Source organism: Hyperolius riggenbachi, chromosome 1 (genome assembly GCF_040937935.1).
Source record: "Hyperolius riggenbachi isolate aHypRig1 chromosome 1, aHypRig1.pri, whole genome shotgun sequence".
Classification (NCBI taxonomy): domain Eukaryota; kingdom Metazoa; phylum Chordata; class Amphibia; order Anura; family Hyperoliidae; genus Hyperolius; species Hyperolius riggenbachi.
In genome coordinates this window covers 562,087,929-562,107,253 of record NC_090646.1, presented here as the reverse complement: position 1 = coordinate 562,107,253, position 19,325 = coordinate 562,087,929, and the positions used below count along the sequence as shown (strand labels likewise).

The 19,325-nt window shown below is 43.8% G+C and overlaps 1 protein-coding gene across 1 annotated transcript in view; it reads left to right on the top strand.

Moving 5' to 3' along the window:
- CAST (calpastatin) overlaps positions 1-19,325 on the top strand; it is a 242,816-nt gene that overhangs the window by 94,643 nt on the left and 128,848 nt on the right. The window contains exon 4 of the mRNA XM_068247496.1: positions 15,251-15,337. Coding sequence (XP_068103597.1) covers positions 15,251-15,337 — 87 coding nt within the window. The remainder of the gene's footprint in view (positions 1-15,250; positions 15,338-19,325) is intronic.

Below are 19,325 nucleotides of genomic sequence, written 5' to 3'. Positions count from 1 at the left end.
GGCGGTCTTTATCTTTATTGCTAAGTTTTATCCAGCCAGTGTATGGCCCATTACAATGAACTAGCTGTATTCTGTGCTGATCACTACCTGAATAATGTGTTCTGAAGCTATCCCTACTGCTTCTACAGTGTTTCATTGATCTGTAAACTCATTAGCACATGATTGGCTGATAATATCTGTACACATTAATATGGCCTACTGGCTGCTCATGGCTAATTCTGGGGGCCTGATTCACAAAGCGGTGCAAACTGTTAGCATGCTGGTGAAATGCCCCTTATCACGCCTAAACTCAGTTTAGGCATGATAAGTTTAGGCGTGATAAGTTTAGGCATGAGAAGTTTAGGCGTGATAAGTTTAGGCGTGATAAGTTTAGGCATGATAACTAAGGCACCAACTGGGTTAGCACTGCAGTGCGCAGCTGATCAAAAGTTTTGCGCTAGCAAAGTCTGGTGCGCGAAACGTTGCATAGAGTTTAATGGCGCTGCTTTGCGCGCAGGACTTTGCGATCTAAACTTATCACGCCTAAACTTATCACGCCTAAACTTATCATGCCTAAACTTATCATGCCTAAATTTATCATGCCTAAACTGAGTTTAGGCATGATAAAATGGTTATCACGCCTAAAGTCTTTAACTGGGTTATCACCGCTTTGTGAATCGAGCCCTTGGAATGTAAACCTTGGCTGGGAAAAGCCTGTACTGTAGGGCAAAAGCAAAGTCAGGAATACAAGGGCATTGCATTACTGAACAGTAAGTGCTTTTAAGCAGAAGTATTCTAATACTTGGCTATTATTGTATTAAGTGAATTACAGAGTGGACAATTGAACATTTCTCATGTGTGATAGCCTCTGAATGGCTGCTGTGCTTGGCCTGGCTGAGAGGAATGGGATATGAGAGATCTGCCCACTCTAGCGTGTTTCCAGTGTGCCAGGCCGCTGTGATGTTTTCTCAGCCTTGGCTGACTTGCTGGAAAATGTCTGAGTGATAATGAGGGCTTCCCATGCTCAGGAAAGCTGCTGCGGCCCTCTGCTTAACCCCTGAATGGCCTAGTGATTGACCAAGCCGGTGCTTGGGATACATTTGTCCCTTACTTCACAGCTATCAGGCTGTGTGTGTCCAGCCTTAGGGCCTGTACACACTGCTGCGCTTGCGTTGCGTTTTTAAAAACGCATGCGTTTTTAAAAACGCAAGGTCTTTTGAAAAAGAATGAAAATCGTGATGACTTGTACACACTGGTGCGATGCGTTTTTAGAAAAACGCAATCGCAGTGCCTGCTGCGCTTGCGTTTTTCAGAAGTCAGTATCCCAGAAGACTCTGCAATCTCCTGATTCCTGTTGAAATGTAAACTAGAAAAAAAACAAAGTATTCTTTAGCCAATCAGCAATTACAAGAAAAACGCAAACGCACAAAAAACGCAGGCAAAAGCGCATGCGTTTTTAAAACTACATGCACTTTAAAAACGCATGCGCTTGCGTTTTTGTTTGCGTTTTTCAGTGTGCACAGGCCCTTACATAACAAAGTCATTCAGGTATTTCATAATGTATGTTTCCCTCACGTGACGCATTTCAGCAGAAAACCACAATGGAAAACAAAATCTGTTCATTTTTCTTTATTACCTCCCATGTTCTGTGCAGCACTACTGCTGTATTAGTATTATTCTGTACTCACTGTGACTATAGTTAACTATATACATGGGGAAAATCATATAAGGCTTTTTTTTTTTTTTTTAAGCTCACAGTTATAACGTAATTTGGCTGCCAGCTATTACTGTTTTTTTACACTGTGGAGTTTCCTCCCAATAAGTTAAATGGCTTCCCCCTAAATTGGCCCTCGATTACGTTACATACACTACACAATACATACTTAGACATATAACTAGGGTAGGGATTAGATTGTGAGCTCCTCTGAGGGACAGTTACTGACAAGATTATATATGCAGTAGTCTGTACAATGCTGTGGAAGATGTCGGCACCATAAAAATACTAAATAATAATTTACAGCAAATCTCCTCCCATTCCACACCCAGTACTCTCTGTCATGTGCACACGCTCTATTGCAGCCTCCTTCATCCATATGCAGCCATCCCTCCCTTGCATAACCGCCACCTCTTCCTGCTGCAGCCCCCATGTGTAGCTTTGTCTTCCATGCCCAACATCTGCTCCTAGTCCAGCAGCTCCCCTAGGCTACAGCCTACACAGCCTTTGCAGAATTAATTCCCTGACAACACCCACAGGTTGGATGGACTTGTTGACTTTGTTGATCCAGGCCGAAGCTGAATCACCATAGTATCAAGTAGGGATAATATAGATAGATAATATTCTGTCATCTTGTGTCAGAACTGATAAAAGTGATATCTGCTGCATAAACACATACAAATTTGGCGTGTATTGGGTTAAAGTAGTTATTTCTAAATAACTAGACCTTTCCATGTGACTTAACTTACCAGATGAATGTACTCCATGGTTTCATCCAGTCCCATTGCAGTAGCTAGTTACTGGTGTGCTACTCTGCTGTGTTCTATATGTTCCAGATTACCCAACATCACTGAAGGCAATGTTACACATTTACCGGTACATACTGTACACCATTCCGATAAAATTCCAATTAAATAACACTGGCAGGTGTGGTTGGATTTATATAGCAATTATTATTATTGATTTATAAAGCGCCAACATATTCCGTGTCGCTGTACAAAATAAGAAACGAAAATGAGGTACATAATAATACAGACAATGGTGTGCACCAATATACAAGATACATAATTAGTGACAAAATAAAAAAAAACAATACAAAATACAGAATTGGTAATGTGATAAAAGTAACATGATAAATAAAATGTATAATGATTTTCAAGACACCGCAAGCTTACAATCTAAAGGGAATTGGGGGGGGGGGGGGGGGGGGACAAGACATAATTACATACTGTATAGAGGCAGTGTGTTTTAGGATTCCTAGTAGGAGTGCAATTTGGTCTTAGGATAAAGGCAATTATGTCCCAGTTACTTTACTGGGAATCCATGAAGGAGTGACGACAAAAAAAAAACAGGATTCTAGATAGTTCTATCAAATATTTACTGTAACTATAACTTAGTTTGAACGTCTTATCAGTAGCAGCTGCAAAAAGGGTCTGAGGTACAAATGGTATGGTCCAGGTCAGAGAGTGGGCGTGGTCAGAATGTGGGCATAGTTTCAGGCCAATATTATCCCCCAAATTATATTGCTATTTGTTATTGGTTATTACTCCCTTTTGTAATAAATACTGTAAGTAATAATAAGTGACCCCTCTTCCTCACTGTTATAGTTAAGCTATCTGTTGCCTCCTGTTCTTGTAGAGCCCTCCTCAGTTGTCCCCTGCTGGGATCTTTTCTGCTGCCCCCTGTAATGTTGTTCTCCATTGGCTCCTGCAGTGCCTTCTTCTGTTGCCCCCAGGCTGACAGGCACATAAGAGTCCTCCTGCTGCTCAGTACATGGAGGGGTTTGAGATGTTAAAGGTTTTAGCTTTGTCACCTGTCCTGCTGGCACTCTTCCTCCCGTCCAATCAATTTTCTTGGCCGCCCTAGTGCCTCCCTTCTGTGTCTCTCTTCCTGTATGCATGCTTACAAGATATGATAGGACAGCAGACTAGATACAATGATTGTGCTCCAGGGAGCCAGGTGGTGGCCTGGGCACTTGGTCAGTAAGCAGGATTTAGGCTTCTTGCACACTGCAAGCGATTCAGATTCAGATTCCGCTTTTTAATCTGTTTTTACATCAGATTCAGATTCCGATTTGCAGTGTGCAGGGAGAAAACTGCAAATCTGAATCTGAATCGGAAGTAAAAAGCGGAATCTGAATCTGAATCGCTTGCAGTGTGCAAGAGGCCTTACACTGGCAGGAGAAGTGGGATAACTAAAACCTCTAATGTGCTTGGCTGCCATTACTTTGCATCAAGCCCCAAAACCTCGTTGTCGGTCTCATTGTTTGGCTTAAAAAAGGATGAGTTCCATGGACTGTCTGTAAATGTACAGACAATTGGCAACCCTAATGAATGTTGGTTCTTAACTAATTACTCAAGGCAATGTTACACATTTACATACTGTATACCATTCCGAAGAACTTCTGATGAAACACACTGCAGGTGTGGTTGGATTTATATAGCAATTATATAGCAATTACTTTCCTGGGAATCCATGAATAAGTGACACCAAAAAACCAGGATTCTAGAGAATCCTACCAAACATTTACCGTACCTATAACTTAGTTTGAACTTCTTATCAGTAGTAGCTACAAACGCGTAGAGGTACAAATGGTATGGGCCGGGTCAGAGAGTGGGCATGGTCAGAATGTGGGCATAGTTTCAGGCCAATATTATCCCCCAAATGATATTGCTACTTGTTATTGGTTATTACTCCCTGTTGTAATAAATATGGTAGGTAATAATAAGTAATGACCCCTCTTCCTCACTGTTATATTTAAAGGGAAGGTTCAGGGACTGTTTAAAAAAAATAAAAATCCGCATCCACTTACCTGGGGCTTCCTCCAGCCCGTGGCAGGCAGGAGGTGCCCTCGGCGCCGCTCCGCAGGCTGCCGGTGGCCGACCCGACCTAGCCAGGCCAGCGGCCAGGTCGGGCTCCTTCCGCGTTCCAAAATGCGCCTCACGGCGGCGCGCTGACGTCATCGGACGTCCTCCGGGCTTTACTGCGCAGGCTCATCTAGGCTAATCTTCTAGAAATTATTCATAGTACACAACCAATTCATTATATCATATTTTTTTTTTCGCTTCAGTGTCTCTTTAAAGGGACACTGTAGGGGGTCGGGAAAAAATGAGTTGAACTTGCCCGGGGCAGACATCCTGTGCCCACGCAGCTACTCACCGATGCTCCAGCCCCGCCTCCGGTTCATTTCTGGAATTTCAGGATTTACAGTCTGAAAACCACTGCACCTGTGTTGACGTGTCCTCGATCCCGCTGATGTCACCAGGAGCATACTGCGCAGGCCTGGTCTATGCCTGCGCATGACGCTCCTGGTGACATCAGCGGGAGCGAGGACACTGCAACGCAGGCACAGTGGTTTTCAGACTTAAAAGGGAACTTCAGCCTAAACAAACATACTGTCATCAAGTTACATTAGTTATGTTAATTAGAATAGATAGGTAATATAATCTCTTACCCACCCTGTTTTAAAAGAACAGGCAAATGTTTGTGATTCATGGGGGCTGCCATCTTTGTCATGGGGGCAGCCATCTTTTTGGTTGAAAGGAGGTGACAAAGAGCAGGAGACACAGTTCCAACTGTCCTGTGTCCTGATTACCCCTCCCAGCAGCACAAGCTAGGCTTCAAATGTCAAATTAAAAATGTAAAAAAAACAAATTGCACCAAAACAGCAGAAAAAGAACAACAGCATCAGAAATCCCATCATGCTTTGTACAGCATCAGGGGAAAAAAGCCCGGGCAGTTTTCTTCTGTGCAGCTAAAAATGAGGCTTGTATAAGAGAAACAAAGTTCTGATGCTGTGAAACTGTTAAAGAAACACCAAGCCTTTTCAGTGCTGCTGAGTCGATTTTTAGTCCGGAGGTTCACTTTAAAAGTCTGAAATTCCAGAAGTGAACCGGAGGCGGGACCAGAGCATTGGTGAGTGACTGTGCGAGCACAGGATGTCTGCAGGGGACTGTTAGAAGCCCCGGGTAAGTTCAACTCATTTTCCCCTGACACCCCTACAGTGTCCCTTTAAGCTCTCAATTGCCTCCTGATTTTATAGAGCCCTCCTCAGTTGTCCCCTGTTGGGATCTTTTCCATTTCCCCCTGTAATTTTGTTCTCCATTGCCTCCTGCAGTGCCTTCTTCTGTTGCCCCCAGGCTGCCAGGCACTTAAAGTGGACCCAAACTAAAAATACAAGATTTCAGAAATAAAATCTATTTTCTAAATTATAATAATAAATAGCAGCCTTTTTTCAGCTGCATGATGACAAATATAAAATATTTTACGTTTAATGAAGGAACCTCTCCCTTCCTTTCATTTTGCCGGGACAGAAACCGGCAAACTGGTGAGTAGCAGGTGTCTGGCAAAGGAGGAATTACTAATGGCTGCCACCTGTATAACCCTATTAATGAAAAGAGAAGGGTGAAAAGCGTGCACTGAAATGCTCATAGACTTGAAGGAGTGTTTATTTATCTTTGTATGTGTCAGAGTGGTGCAACTAAATATTTTGAATTAAAAAAATGTTTGGTTTGGGTCCGCTTTAAAGAGAACCCGAGGTGGGTTTGAAGAATATTATCTGCATACAGAGGCTGGATCTGCCTATACAGCCCAGCCTCTGTTGCTATCCCAAACCCCCCTAAGGGCCCCCTGCACTCTGCAATTCCTCATAAATCACAGCCACGCTGCTGACAAACAGCTTGTCAGAGCTTGCTGTGTTTATCTCTATAGAGTCAGTCTGCTGCTCTCCCCGCCTCCTGCAGAACTCCGGTCCCCGCCTGCATCCCTTCCCTCCCTGCTGATTGGAGGGAAGGGACGGGGGCAGGGACCGGAGCTATGCAGGAGGCGGGGGAGCAGCTGAGACTGACACTACAGATGTAAACACAGCCTCACAGCATGGCTGTGATTTATGAGGGATTGCAGAGTGCAGGGGGACCTTAGTGGGGTTTGGGATAGCAACAGAGGCTGGGCTGTATAGGCAGATCCAGCCTCTGTATGCAGATAACATTCTTTAAACACACCTCGGGTTCTCTTTAAGAGTCCTCCTGCTGCTCAGTACATGGAGGGGTTTGAGATGTTAAAGGTTTTAACTATGTCACCTGTCCTGCTAATCTTGCACTTGGTCAGTAACAGGATTTACATTGGCAGAAGAAGTGGGATAACTAAAACCTCTAACGTGCTTGGCTGCCATTACTTGCATCAGGCCCCCAAAACCTCGTTGCCAGTCTCATTGTTTGGCTTCAAAAAGGATGAGTTCCATGGACTGTCTGTAAATGCACAAACAGTTGGCAACCCTAATGAATTTTGGTTCTTAACTAATTACTGAAGGCAATGTTACACATTTACATACTGTATACCATTCCGATGAAATTCTGATGAAAAACAATGCAGGTGTGGTTGGATTTATATAGCAATTACATAGCAATTACTTTCCTGGGAATCCATGAATGAGTGACACAAAAAAACAGGATTTTAGAGAATCCTACCAAACATTTACTGTAACTTTAACTTCGTTTGAACTTAGTTTGACAGCAGAAGAAGTGGGATAACTAAAACCTCTAACATGCTTTGCTGCCATTACTTTGCAGCAGGCCCTAGAACCTCACTGTCAGTCTTATTGTTCTGGCTTAAAAAGAGATGAGTTCTATGAACTGTCTGCAGATTTACAGACAGTTGGCTACCCTGATGGATTTTGGTTCTCGACCAACTTGGCTAGGTATAACTATCCATACAAGCCCTGCCCTTACTGGTTCAGTACAAACCCATGCCTTGCACTGATGAAGATCAAAGCCACCTGAAACAGCTATCTGGATTCAGCTATTTAAAGTGTACCTGAGATCCACAAGTCCATCTGCTTGAGCGCCGTCCTCCTGATCCCCTGTCTGGTCACTTAACTGCCCTTCTGAGGGACAATTAAGTGATAAAACAATATATTGTGTTCAGAGCTGCAGAAGATGTTGGCACTATATACTGTATGTACTGAATAATATTAATTTACAGCAAATCTCTTCTCATTCCATGTGCAGCCCTCTCTGTCATGTGCACACTCTATGTATAACAGCCATGTGCAGCCCTCTCTGTCATGTGCACACTCTATGTTTAGCAGCCATGTGCAGCCCTCTCTGTCATGTGCACACTCTGTGTATAGCAGCCATGTGCAGCCCTCTCTGTCAGGTGCACACTCTATGTATAGCAGCCATGTGCAGCCCTCTCTGTCATGTGCACACACACTATGTATAGCATAGCAGCCATGTGCAGCCCTCTCTGTCTTGTGCACACTCTGTGTATAGCAGCCATGTGCAGCCCTCTCTGTCATGTGCACACTCTGTGTATAGCAGCCATGTGCAGCCCTCTCTGTCATGTGCACACTCTGTGTATAGCAGCTATGTGCAGCCCTCTCTGTCATGTGCACACTCTATGTATAGCAGCCATGTGCAGCCCTCTCTGTCATGTGCACACTCTGTGTATAGCAGCTATGTGCAGCCCTCTCTGTCATGTGCACACTCTGTGTATAGCAGCTATGTGCAGCCCTCTCTGTCATGTGCACACTCTGTGTATAGCAGCCATGTGCAGCCCTCTCTGTCAGGTGCACACTCTATGTATAGCAGCCATGTGCAGCCCTCTCTGCCATGTGCACACTCTGTGTATAGCAGCCATGTGCAGCCCTCTCTGTCAGGTGCACACTCTATGTATAGCAGCCATGTGCAGCCCTCTCTGTCATGTGCACACTCTGTGTATAGCAGCTATGTGCAGCCCTCTCTGTCATGTGCACACTCTATGTATAGCAGCCATGTGCAGCCCTCTCTTTCATGTGCACACTCTGTGTATAGCAGCTATGTGCAGCCCTCTCTGTCATGTGCACACTCAATGTATTGCAGCCTCCTTCATCCATATGCAACCATCCCCCCTTGCTTAACAGCCACCTCTTCCTGCTGCAGCCCCCATGTGTAGCTTTGTTTTCATGCCCAACCTCTTCTCCTAGAAAAGCAGCTCCTCTAAGCCGCAGCCTACATAGTCTCTGCAGAACTTAAACCCTGACAACACCCACAGGTGGGATACTAAACGGACATACAGGAGGCACCCTGAAAATGTATACTATTCTAAGACTTTTCACTGGGTTTAGAGCAGCACCCATCAACAGGAAGATCAGGCGGCGTGCCTCAGCTGACAGCTCTCCACACCACTGGAGCTGATATTTGCAGGAATCCACTTCAGCAGGCACCACCAATTCAAACGTAATCGCTTTATTATATCACATGGGTTAAAAGGCAGTCATCCAACGACAGACCGCTGTTTCGGGCCTCATGCTCTTTGTCAAGTTGTCAAAACTGCAATACAGTTTTGACAACTTGACAAAGAGCATGAGGCCCGAAACAGCGGTCTGTCGTTGGATGACTGCCTTTTAACCCATGTGATATAATAAAGCGATTACGTTTGAATTGGTGGTGCCTGCTGAAGTGGATTCCTATACTATTCTAAGAAAAATATATAAAGAAAGGTAAGAATTTCAGGTCTTACCTGACAAGAAGACTCACGAGTCCTTAATTATTATAAAGCTTTATTGTTTATTAGTGCACCTAAGACAATGCATTTCGCGAACCAATGTCGCTTCATCCGGTCAAATAGTGTGCCATAAAAATAACAGCATAAGAGCGTGGGCACCACGAGATGGCACCTACGCTGAAATTCTTACCTTTCTTTATAGATTTTTCTTAGAATAGTATATATTTTGGGGCGCCTCTTGTATGTCTGTTTAGTTTCTCTTAAGTCATTCTTTGGGGTGTTCGCTACTACACCTTGGTGGAGTACGACATTTTTTAGGAGCTGCGACCATTAGCTGACTACTAAAGACCGAGTGGGGACGGTACTTCTCCATATGTACATATGAGTGGTTGCATCTAGTGGCAACCCACGCTTGTGAGTATACACTCTAGCTTTTATACCCTTGGTTCTTTGCCTGTCAATATTACGCAATAGCGGGCTCCTGGTGTCCGTGTGTCTTTTTGTCTTCACTAGTCTGACACAGGTGGGATAGACTTGTATGACATCTACTATGTTGATTTTATGATCCAGGCAGAAGCTGAATCACCATCACCCAAACAGAGTATCAAGTAGGGAATGTGATAATATTCTGTCATCTTGTGTCAGAGCTGATAAAAGAGATATCTGCTGCAGAAACACATAGAAATATCTTGTGTATTGGTGTAAAGTAAGTTATTTCTAAATACTAGACCTCTCCATGTGACGGAACTTCCTAAATCAATGGTTTCAGCCAGTCCCTTTGCAGTACCTAGTTACAGGGGAATAGTGTGCTGTGTTACTGTACTACATGTTCCAGATTAACCAACATCACTCAAGGCAATGTTACACATTTACATACTGTATCCCATTCCGATGAAATTCTGATGAAAAACACAGGCAGGTGTGGTTGGATTTATATAGCAATTATATAGCAATTTCTTTCCTGGGAATCCATGAATAAGTGACACCCAAAAAAATAGGATTCTAGAGAATCCTACCAAACATTTACCGTACCTATAACTTAGTTTGAACTTCTTTTCAGTAGTAGCTACAAACGCGTAGAGGTACAAATGGTATGGGCCGGGTCAGAGAGTGGGCGTGGTCAGAATGTGGGCATAGTTTCAGGCCAATATTATCCCCCAAATGATATTGCTATTTGTTATTGGTTATTACTCCCTTTTGTAATATATACTGTAAGTAATAATAAGTGACCCCTCTTCCTCACTGTTATAGTTAACCTCTCTGTTGCCTCCTGTTCTTGTAGAGCCCTTCTCAGTTGTCCCCTGCTGGGATCTTTTCTGCTGTCACCTGTAATGTTGTTCTCCATTGGCTCCTGCAGTGCCTTCTTCTGTTGCCCCCAGGCTGCCAGGCACTTTAGAGTCCTCCTGCTGCTCAGTACATGGAGGGGTTTGAGATGGTAAAGGTTTTAGCTTTGTCACCTGTCCTGCTGGCATTCTTCCTCCCGTCTCCCGTCCAATCAAGTGCCTGGGCCGCCTCATGCCTCCCTTCTGTGTCTCTCTTCCTGTATGCATGCTTACAAGATGTGATAGGACAGCAGACTAGATACAATGATTGTGCTCCAGGGAGCCAAGTGGTGGCCTGGGCACTTGGTCAGTAAGCAGGATTTACACTGGCAGGAGAAGTGGGATAACTAAAACCTCTAATGTGCTTGGCTGCCATTACTTTTCATCAGGCCCCCAAAACCTCGTTGTCGGTCTCATTGTTTGGCTTAAAAAAGGATGAGTTCCATGGACTGTCTGTAAATGTACAGACAGTTGGCAACCCTAATGAATTTTGGTTCTTAACTAATTACTGAAGGCAATGTTACACATTTACATACTGTATACCATTCCGATGAAATTCTGAGGAAAAACACTGGCAGGTGTGGTTGGATTTATATAGCAATTATATAGCAATTACTTTCCTGGGAATCCATGAATGAGTGACACCAAAAAAACAGGATTCTAGAGAATCCTACCAAACATTTACCGTACCTATAACTTAGTTTGAACTTCTTATCAGTAGTAGCTACAAACGTATTGAGGTTTAAATGGTATGGTCCAGGTCAGAGAGTGGGTGGGGTCAGAATGTGGGCATAGTTTCAGGCCAATATTATCCCCCTAATGATATTGCTACTGGTTATTACTCTCTGTTGTAATAAATATGGTAAGTAATAATAAGTAATGACCCCTCTTCCTCACTGTTATATTTAAGCTCTCTATTGCCTCCTGATTTTATAGAGCCCTTCTTAGTTGTCCCCTGCTGGGATCTTTTCAGCTGCCCCCTGTAATGTTGTGGTCCATTGGCTCCTGCAGTGCCTTCTTCTGTTGCCCCCAGGCTGACTGGCACATAAGAGTCCTCCTGCTGCTCAGTACATGGAGGGGTTTGAGATGTTAAAGGTTTTAGCTTTATCACCTGTCCTGCTGGCATTCTTCCTCCCATCCAATCAAGTGCCTGGGCCGCCCTGGTGCCTCCCTTCTGTGTCTCTCTTCCTGTATGCATGCTTGCAAGATATGATAGGACAGCAGACTGGATACAGTGACACTGCTCCAGGTAGCCAGGTGGTGGCCTGGGCACTTGGTCAGACAGCAAAAGAAGTGGGATAACTAAAACCTCTGCCTCCTCACTGTTGCTCACCACGCAGCAATGCAATGCAGTGTGGCCGAATGGGATCAAAACTTACTGGAGAACGGTGCTGGGAGAGGAAGGGGGGGCCAGGAGCAGATCAGGTACCAGCGGCGGCGAAACCGCTTTAATGATCCCAGGATCGTCTTGCCCCTGTTCATGATTTTCGGTTTAAAACTTAAAATCGTTCAGCTCTACCTCTGACGTGCTTGGCTGCAATTACTTTGCATCAGGCCCCAAAACCTTACTGTCAGTCTCATTGTTTTGGCTTAAAAAGGGATGATTCCATGGACTGTCTGTAAATTTACAGACAGTTAGCAACCCTGATGGATTTTGCTTTTCGACCAACTGGACTAGGTACCCAGTGCAACTATTCTCACAAGCCCTGCCCTTACTGCTTCAGCACAAGCCAATGTCTTGCACTGATAAAGTCCAAAGCCACCTGAAACAGCTATCAGGATTCAGCTACAGTTAAGTTGGTCGAGAACTAAAATCCATCAGGGTTGCTAACTGTCTGTAATTTACAGACAGTTCATGGGAATCATCCCTTTTTAAGCCAAAACAATGAGACTGACAGTGAGTTTTGGGGCTTGATGAAAAGTAATTGTAGCCAAGAACTTTAGAGGTTTTAGTTATCCCACTTCTTGTGCCAAGTGATTCCTGCAGTCTGACCAAGTGCCCAGGTCACCGCCTGGCTCCCTGGAGTAGTGTCATTGTATCCATTCTTCCACCCTATCATATCTTGCAAGCATGCATACAGGAGGAGACACACAGAAGGGAGGCACAAGGCGTCCCGGGCACTTGATTGGATGGGAGGAAGAATGCCAGCAGGACAGGTGACCAACTAAATCTGTCTGCTTGAGCGCCGCCCTGCTGATCCCCTGTCTTGTCACATAAATGCCCTTCTGAGGGACAGTTAAGTGACAAGGCAATATATTCTGTACAATGCTGCAGAAGATGTCAGCACTATATAAATATTAATAATAATAATTTACAGCAAATCTCCTCCCATTCCACATCCATCCCTCTCTGTCATGTGCACACTCTATGTATAGCAGCCTCCTTCATCCATATGCAACCTTCCCTCCCTTGCATAAATTCACTTCTTCCTGCTCAGCCCCCCATGTGTAGCTTTGTCTTCCATGCCCAACCTCTGCTCCTTGTCCAGCAGCTCCCCTAGGCTGCAGCCTACACAGCCTTTTCAGAATTTAAGCCCTGACAACACCCACAGGTTGGATGGACTTCAGCTGTGTTGACTTTGTTGATGCAGGCCGAAGCTGAATCACCATAATCTAAACAGAGTATCAAGTAGAGAATGTGATAATATTCTGTCATCTTGTATCAGGACTGATAATGATATCTGCTGCATAAACACATACAAATATAGTGTGTATTGGGGTAAAGTAGTTATTTCTAAATACTAGACCTCTCCATGTCCTTTCTACATCAGTGTACTCCATGGTTTCAGCCAGTCCCATTGCAGTAGCTAGTTACTGGTGTGCTACTCTGCTGTGTTCTATGTCACTGAAGGCAATGTTACACATTTACATACTGTATACCATTCCGATGAAATTCAAACGAAAAAACACTGGCAGGTGTGGTTGGATTTATATAGCAATTATTATTATTGATTTATAAAGCGCCAACATATTCCGTGGCGCTGTACAAAATAAGAAACGAAAATGAGGTACATAATAATACAGACAAGGATGGACTCCATGGTTTCAGCCAGTCCCTTTGCAGTACCTGGTTACAGGGGAATAGTGCGCTGTGCTACTGTACTATGTGTCCACAAGAGGTCAGCGCTCACAGCTTCAAATGGGTACAGCCAAGAAAACACCTGTTCGCCTCCTCTTATAATCAAATTATATATATATCTCAAGAGGTGGTGCTCACGGTGTGTAGGACTTTATGCACACTCTTAGAACACAGACCTTATAAACACTATTAAAACACACAGCCTTGACTGATAAAAGTGTTTTTTAAAACACTTTAAAAAGACCCTCTAAAGTCCATGCATCAATAATGAAAGTCCATGTACAAAGGCCCTAATTTTTCAGATGATTGCTACTGGATTATTCCTTCTCCACAAGGTCATACAGTGCTCCAAAAGCTATATTTTCTAGCTGGACAGTATAGCAGACCTCCACCAACACCCTTTGTGATCCACTCACTGCTGTCCTAGACCAACCAATTGTCTATATGCACCTTGGGACCGTTCCCGGGTCGTCCCCCACCTCTCCAGCAATATGGTTCCACAGATCACACCAGACCTCTTCATATACAATCAGCTTCCTTGTTCAGACCTCATTGAAAAAAACCCCACATAGCGTAATACTGCTAAAAAGTATTTATTAATAAAACGCAATTGCACTCATATGATTCCTCATAAAAACATTGCATGGAGTAATTTCTTAAACGGGCTCTCCCCCGTTCAGGTGGCCAGGCTGGCAGGCTCGTCTAAACGTGTTCCCCCACTCCTCCGCTGCGCACACGGAGATCAGAGACACCACACGTGTCCTCCCGTCGCCGCTCACCCTAGGCGTACACCAATCCGCTTCCGCATCAGACTCCGCCCTATCGAATTCGTCACTCAGTGACTCATCAGGGGCATGTACTGTGTGCTCCATACTAACCAACATCAAAGCTCCCAACTGTACCTTTTTTAAAGGGACAATCCCTCTTCGGGAACTAAATCCCTCTGTCCCTCTTCTTCCTCATTTGTCCCTATTTCATGGCTGATGTATAGAGCCATGTAAATATATCTACTGAAAAATGTGTCTTACTTTTAATGGACTCTAAACATTATTTCTACCGTTTAAATTGATATACTTTATTTTTTTTTTCAAATGTTCAAATGAAGCAAAACTAATAATGTTAGAGAGAACCAGTGTGGTCTGAATGTTAAAACTTCATCTTTTGCTTCTGAATTCGTTCTAGTATCAGTGGCTAGGGGGTGTGGTGGGGGCGTGATTAGGGGTGTGACATGGGTGTGTCTTAAAGTGTCACTCTTTCTTATCTCTTTCTTATCTCAAAAAGTTGAGAGGTGTGCCAACATTACTGCAGGCAATGTTACATACACATTTACATATACAATTCCGATGAAATTCCGATGAAAAACACTGGTAGGTGTGGTTTGATTTATATAGCAATTATACAGCACCTAATTTCTTGGGAATCCATGAATCAGTGACACACAAATTAAATATGTATATATTTTTAATGGGTGCCACAGTTTCCCTATCTGAGCCTTGTTTATGTAGCTGGCACCGATGGCCCATGGAGGGGGTACATGCAATGGCTCTGTTGCATTGTTAGTGAGGACTCTGGTGACCATTTGGTTTCACAATGATATGCAGATGGTAATAAATTTGCTTTAAATTTATAGGGGCGTCTTATGAATGATATTTAATGGCTTGTTTTGTTTTTCAGAGGAAACCTGGAGGTACCAGTGCGAGTACCACTGCCAGGGCCACAGCTAGTGGAGCCTCAGCAGGTGCTTCAGCGGCCAGCACTAAGGTAATGTGCCTTGCAATACAGTATGTGTTTGTTGTGCTCCTCTCTGGCCTTCCTAAATAAATCTCTACTGCATATTACAATAACTACACAGGAAGTATAGGTGGCTGTGAATTTACCTCTGTTTAGCAGCATATGGTCATATAACAGCGACTTAAGCCTAGGACAGGCTTACAAGAATCTGTTGGCAGCATTGTAATGGGACTAGGGGACACGGCGTCCATCTGTAGGCATGTATGTAACCCTTCTCATCACACATCAGGAAGGTTTACATGTTTGTTGGAGATATTCAGCACAAGTTTTGCACGTGGTGCTCTAGATTCCAGCAATGCTTGTTGTGACAGCACTATCCATGGCTGTATAGTGGGTGATACTAGCGAGGCAGCTAATTTAGGCACAATGTGGAACAACAGGTTAAGAGGTGTTCAGGGCTCCACTAGTCGGCTTCTTTTGGCACTTTATTGCCCATGTGGCTCACGAAAAGGCCTTGTCTTTGTTGTGCAAATACACTTATGACTGCAAGCTTAGCCATTCTTCTGGAGGTAAGCCACCTCTCGACTTTAATCGGTAAACTCCACACACGTTATAACTACATTGGGCACCTCTTATTCTTTTGTTTCACATTGTGTTACTCTCCTTTGGAGGGATGGGACTTTGGTCCCCACCTGTTTTTAAACAGAGTGACCAGTCCACAGAGCGACCATTCCAAACCCTGAGTGTGCGGAACAAACCCCCGGGGGCGGCAATTTTAATGCGATTTTGCAAGTCAGTGGGAGAGTTTTTTTTAAAACGCTCAGGCAGTGCTGACGGACAGAAAAGCTCTGAGAAAGCGCTCACAGTATGTCTCTGGCCTTATTACAAATTACTGATCAATGATCAAAAACATGCTGATTGTTCTAACTTGATGTAGACTTTGTTGCAACGTGTATGCAGCTTCAAAATGGACCAATCACATGCAAGGTACACAGAAATTGCTGGGAAGTCAGCAAAAGATTCAATCCATTGATCACACACATACTAAATTCCTTCCATATATTTGTGGACAAATAGTGAAGTTCTGGTTAAGGGCTCTGGCCTTGCTCCTTGGACTGTGAAGGAGTCTCCATACATTGTGTGCAGAGTATACAGAGTAACTGAGACCTGCACACTCAACAATTCTATCACATAATAAATAACTCACTCAGGCCTGGTGCACACCGAGCGGTTTTTTTGAAAAAGCTTGGCTCATGTATTTTAATGGGCTGGTGCACACTGGCGGTTTGAGGTTTTTTAGCAAACCGCAAACGTGGGTGCTGCAGCACTTTTGCGGTTTGCAGAAGCGTTTCTGTCTCAATGTAAAGTATAGGAAAAGCTCAAACCACTCTGGAAAACGCTAAATCAGAGCGATTTTCCAGGCGTTTTTGTTACAGAAGCTGTTCAGTAACAGCTTTTACTGTAACAATATTTGTAATCTGCTATACAAAAACGCTCCATAACACACTAGGCATGTTTAGAAAACGTCTCTAAACATGCCTAGAATCGCTCTGAAATTTGCTTCAAAAACTTGTAGCGTTTTGCGGATCTGCTAGCGATTTTGGTGTGCACTGGGCCTCACTCATCCCTATTCAGATAGTGTCCAGTCTGACAATCAAACCTGGGACTCTATCACTACAATGCTAAAGTGCTAGCTGTTTGGTTACGGTGCTGCATGTAATACTTTCTGAATTAGATCATTCACATGGACAGCTTAGTTCCATGCTTCGAGGCAGGTCATTTGGCCAGAGACCGCAATGTCAGTTGCAGCTATTGCAGCACCCAGTGTGTAATTTGGTTGTAGCCGGTAGGGACTTATGCTGGGAAACACGGTTCGTTTCTGGCGCTCAATTCTCCTTTCGATCGTTTTTACCGCTCGATTCTGCAGTCAATTCTCTTATCTCCCGCTCCTTTTTCTTATCTTTTTCCATTTACTTCTATCAGAAATTGAGCGGTGAAAGGATCGAAAGGGAGATCGGACATGTCGGAAATTATCTATCGAACCATCTAATCACCTGAAAAACAAACCGTGTATTCCCAGCATAAGCATGCATACACACATCCAATTTTCATTGGCCAGTTTTACCACTTCCATGTAGAATTAGAGCTTGCCTACACAATCTATTCATGGGGCTTGATTCACAAAACAGTGCTGTTAGCACGGCTTTTAGCACGTGTTTGCATGAAAAAACAAGTTTCGCACGAAAAAAACGGTTACCGCGCGCAAAAATTTGCATTCGCTAGTTAACGCAAATTTTTCGCGCAATGACCCAAATGTATCGTGTGACCGTTAAACGCGTGGAAAATTGGCATTAACACGTGAATGTGAATTTTTGCGCGCGATAACCGTTATCACATGAAATTTCACGCGAAGCACTTTTCACAGCGTGCTAACAGTTAGCACCGTTTTGTGAATCAAGCCCATAGTGTTCAGAATATGTTGGCTTTTAAACCTAATGGAGGTGGTAAAATTGGCCGAAGATTGTCCAGTCAAAATTGGATGTGTATGCACTCCATAACATGCAGGCAGGTAGTGTAGGGTAGCAGGAGGTAGTCGTGACATCACAGCTACATAATGCGCATGCGCAGAGCACTCCCGGTCATGGGCGTGTGATCAAAGATGCACATCGCCAGGCAGCGCACTGCTCACCAAGCCTGGCTGACCCGGAAGTAGTGTGGGCGGCCTTTACAAGGTAATGGAGCGCTAAGGTGTCCTTTAAAGAACACCTCAAGTGTGAGGGAGATGGAGGCTTCCATATATATTTTATTTTACACAATGCAGATTGCCTGGCATCCTGTTGCTTTTTCATGCATCAGTAGTGTCTGAATCACACACCTGCAACAAGCATGTAGCTTGTCTGATCTGCATGCTTGTTCAGGGTCTATGGCTGGAAGTGTTATCTTTGTAGCATGAGGGTCACCAGATATTGAATGCAATGAGTAGATTGTGTAGGTAAACCCTCATACTACATGGAGAATTGAAAGTGTGTACCAGGCATTAGAGGCAGATGATCAGCAGGAGAGCCAGGCAACTGGCATTGTTTAACTGGAAATAAATATGGCAGCCTCCATATCCCTCTCAGGCTATTAAAACTCTATGCAGGAACGCTAGAATTGCAGAAATCGCTAGTGTTTTTTGATGCTAATGAAAGTCTATGGACCACATATAAAAAAATGCATATATATGTGAGTTTTATATTCTGCGTTTTCAAAAACACACAACTTGGGCATCATTTTGAAAAACGCATGTAAAACGCACATAATGTATCAATGGAGACGCAGAGCATTCCGTTTAAATGAATTTTTTATGCTTTTTTTACATGATTTTTTTATGCTTTTTCTCTTAAATATGTTACAGTATTTTATTCCATTGACTAGGTAAATTCATAAAAATGCAAAACACACAAAAATGCATGAAAAACACATCAAACACATTGGTTTTCTGCACCGCCTATTGTGCTCCCAGCCTCACTTCAGGTGCCCTTTAATATGAGCTCCTCTGCAAACTTCCTGTTCAGCCCCTGCTAACTCTTATTACTGGTATTATACAGCAAAATACTGACTAATCAGATCACATTTCTGTGTTGATGGTCTGTGTTTGCATTAAGCTTTGCTAGTTGTGTAATGCAGCTGGCTGTAATCTGGCCACATCTGTCACAAAAGCCTTTTGTAGTCCTCTTATGAGCAGGTGACGTACTGCAGTTTGTATACGGTGTAAACGTCATGAAGGCCTGTCAGGGTTCAGCAGCATTGAGAAATAGGTGGAGCACTCAGCCCTTGGGTGGAGATTGCTGATGCAGTTTTGGAATGGCTGTGACATGTCATGTGTATGCGAGAGATTTGGGAAGAGCCTGATTACGTAGCAGGCATAGAGGGTTTTACCAGCACTGCACAGAAGTTCTGATGTTATTGCAGAGCAGCGGTGGCCAGGGTGTATCTGTGAAGAGTTGGCTCTATAGCTGCTGGGAAGTAAGGTATG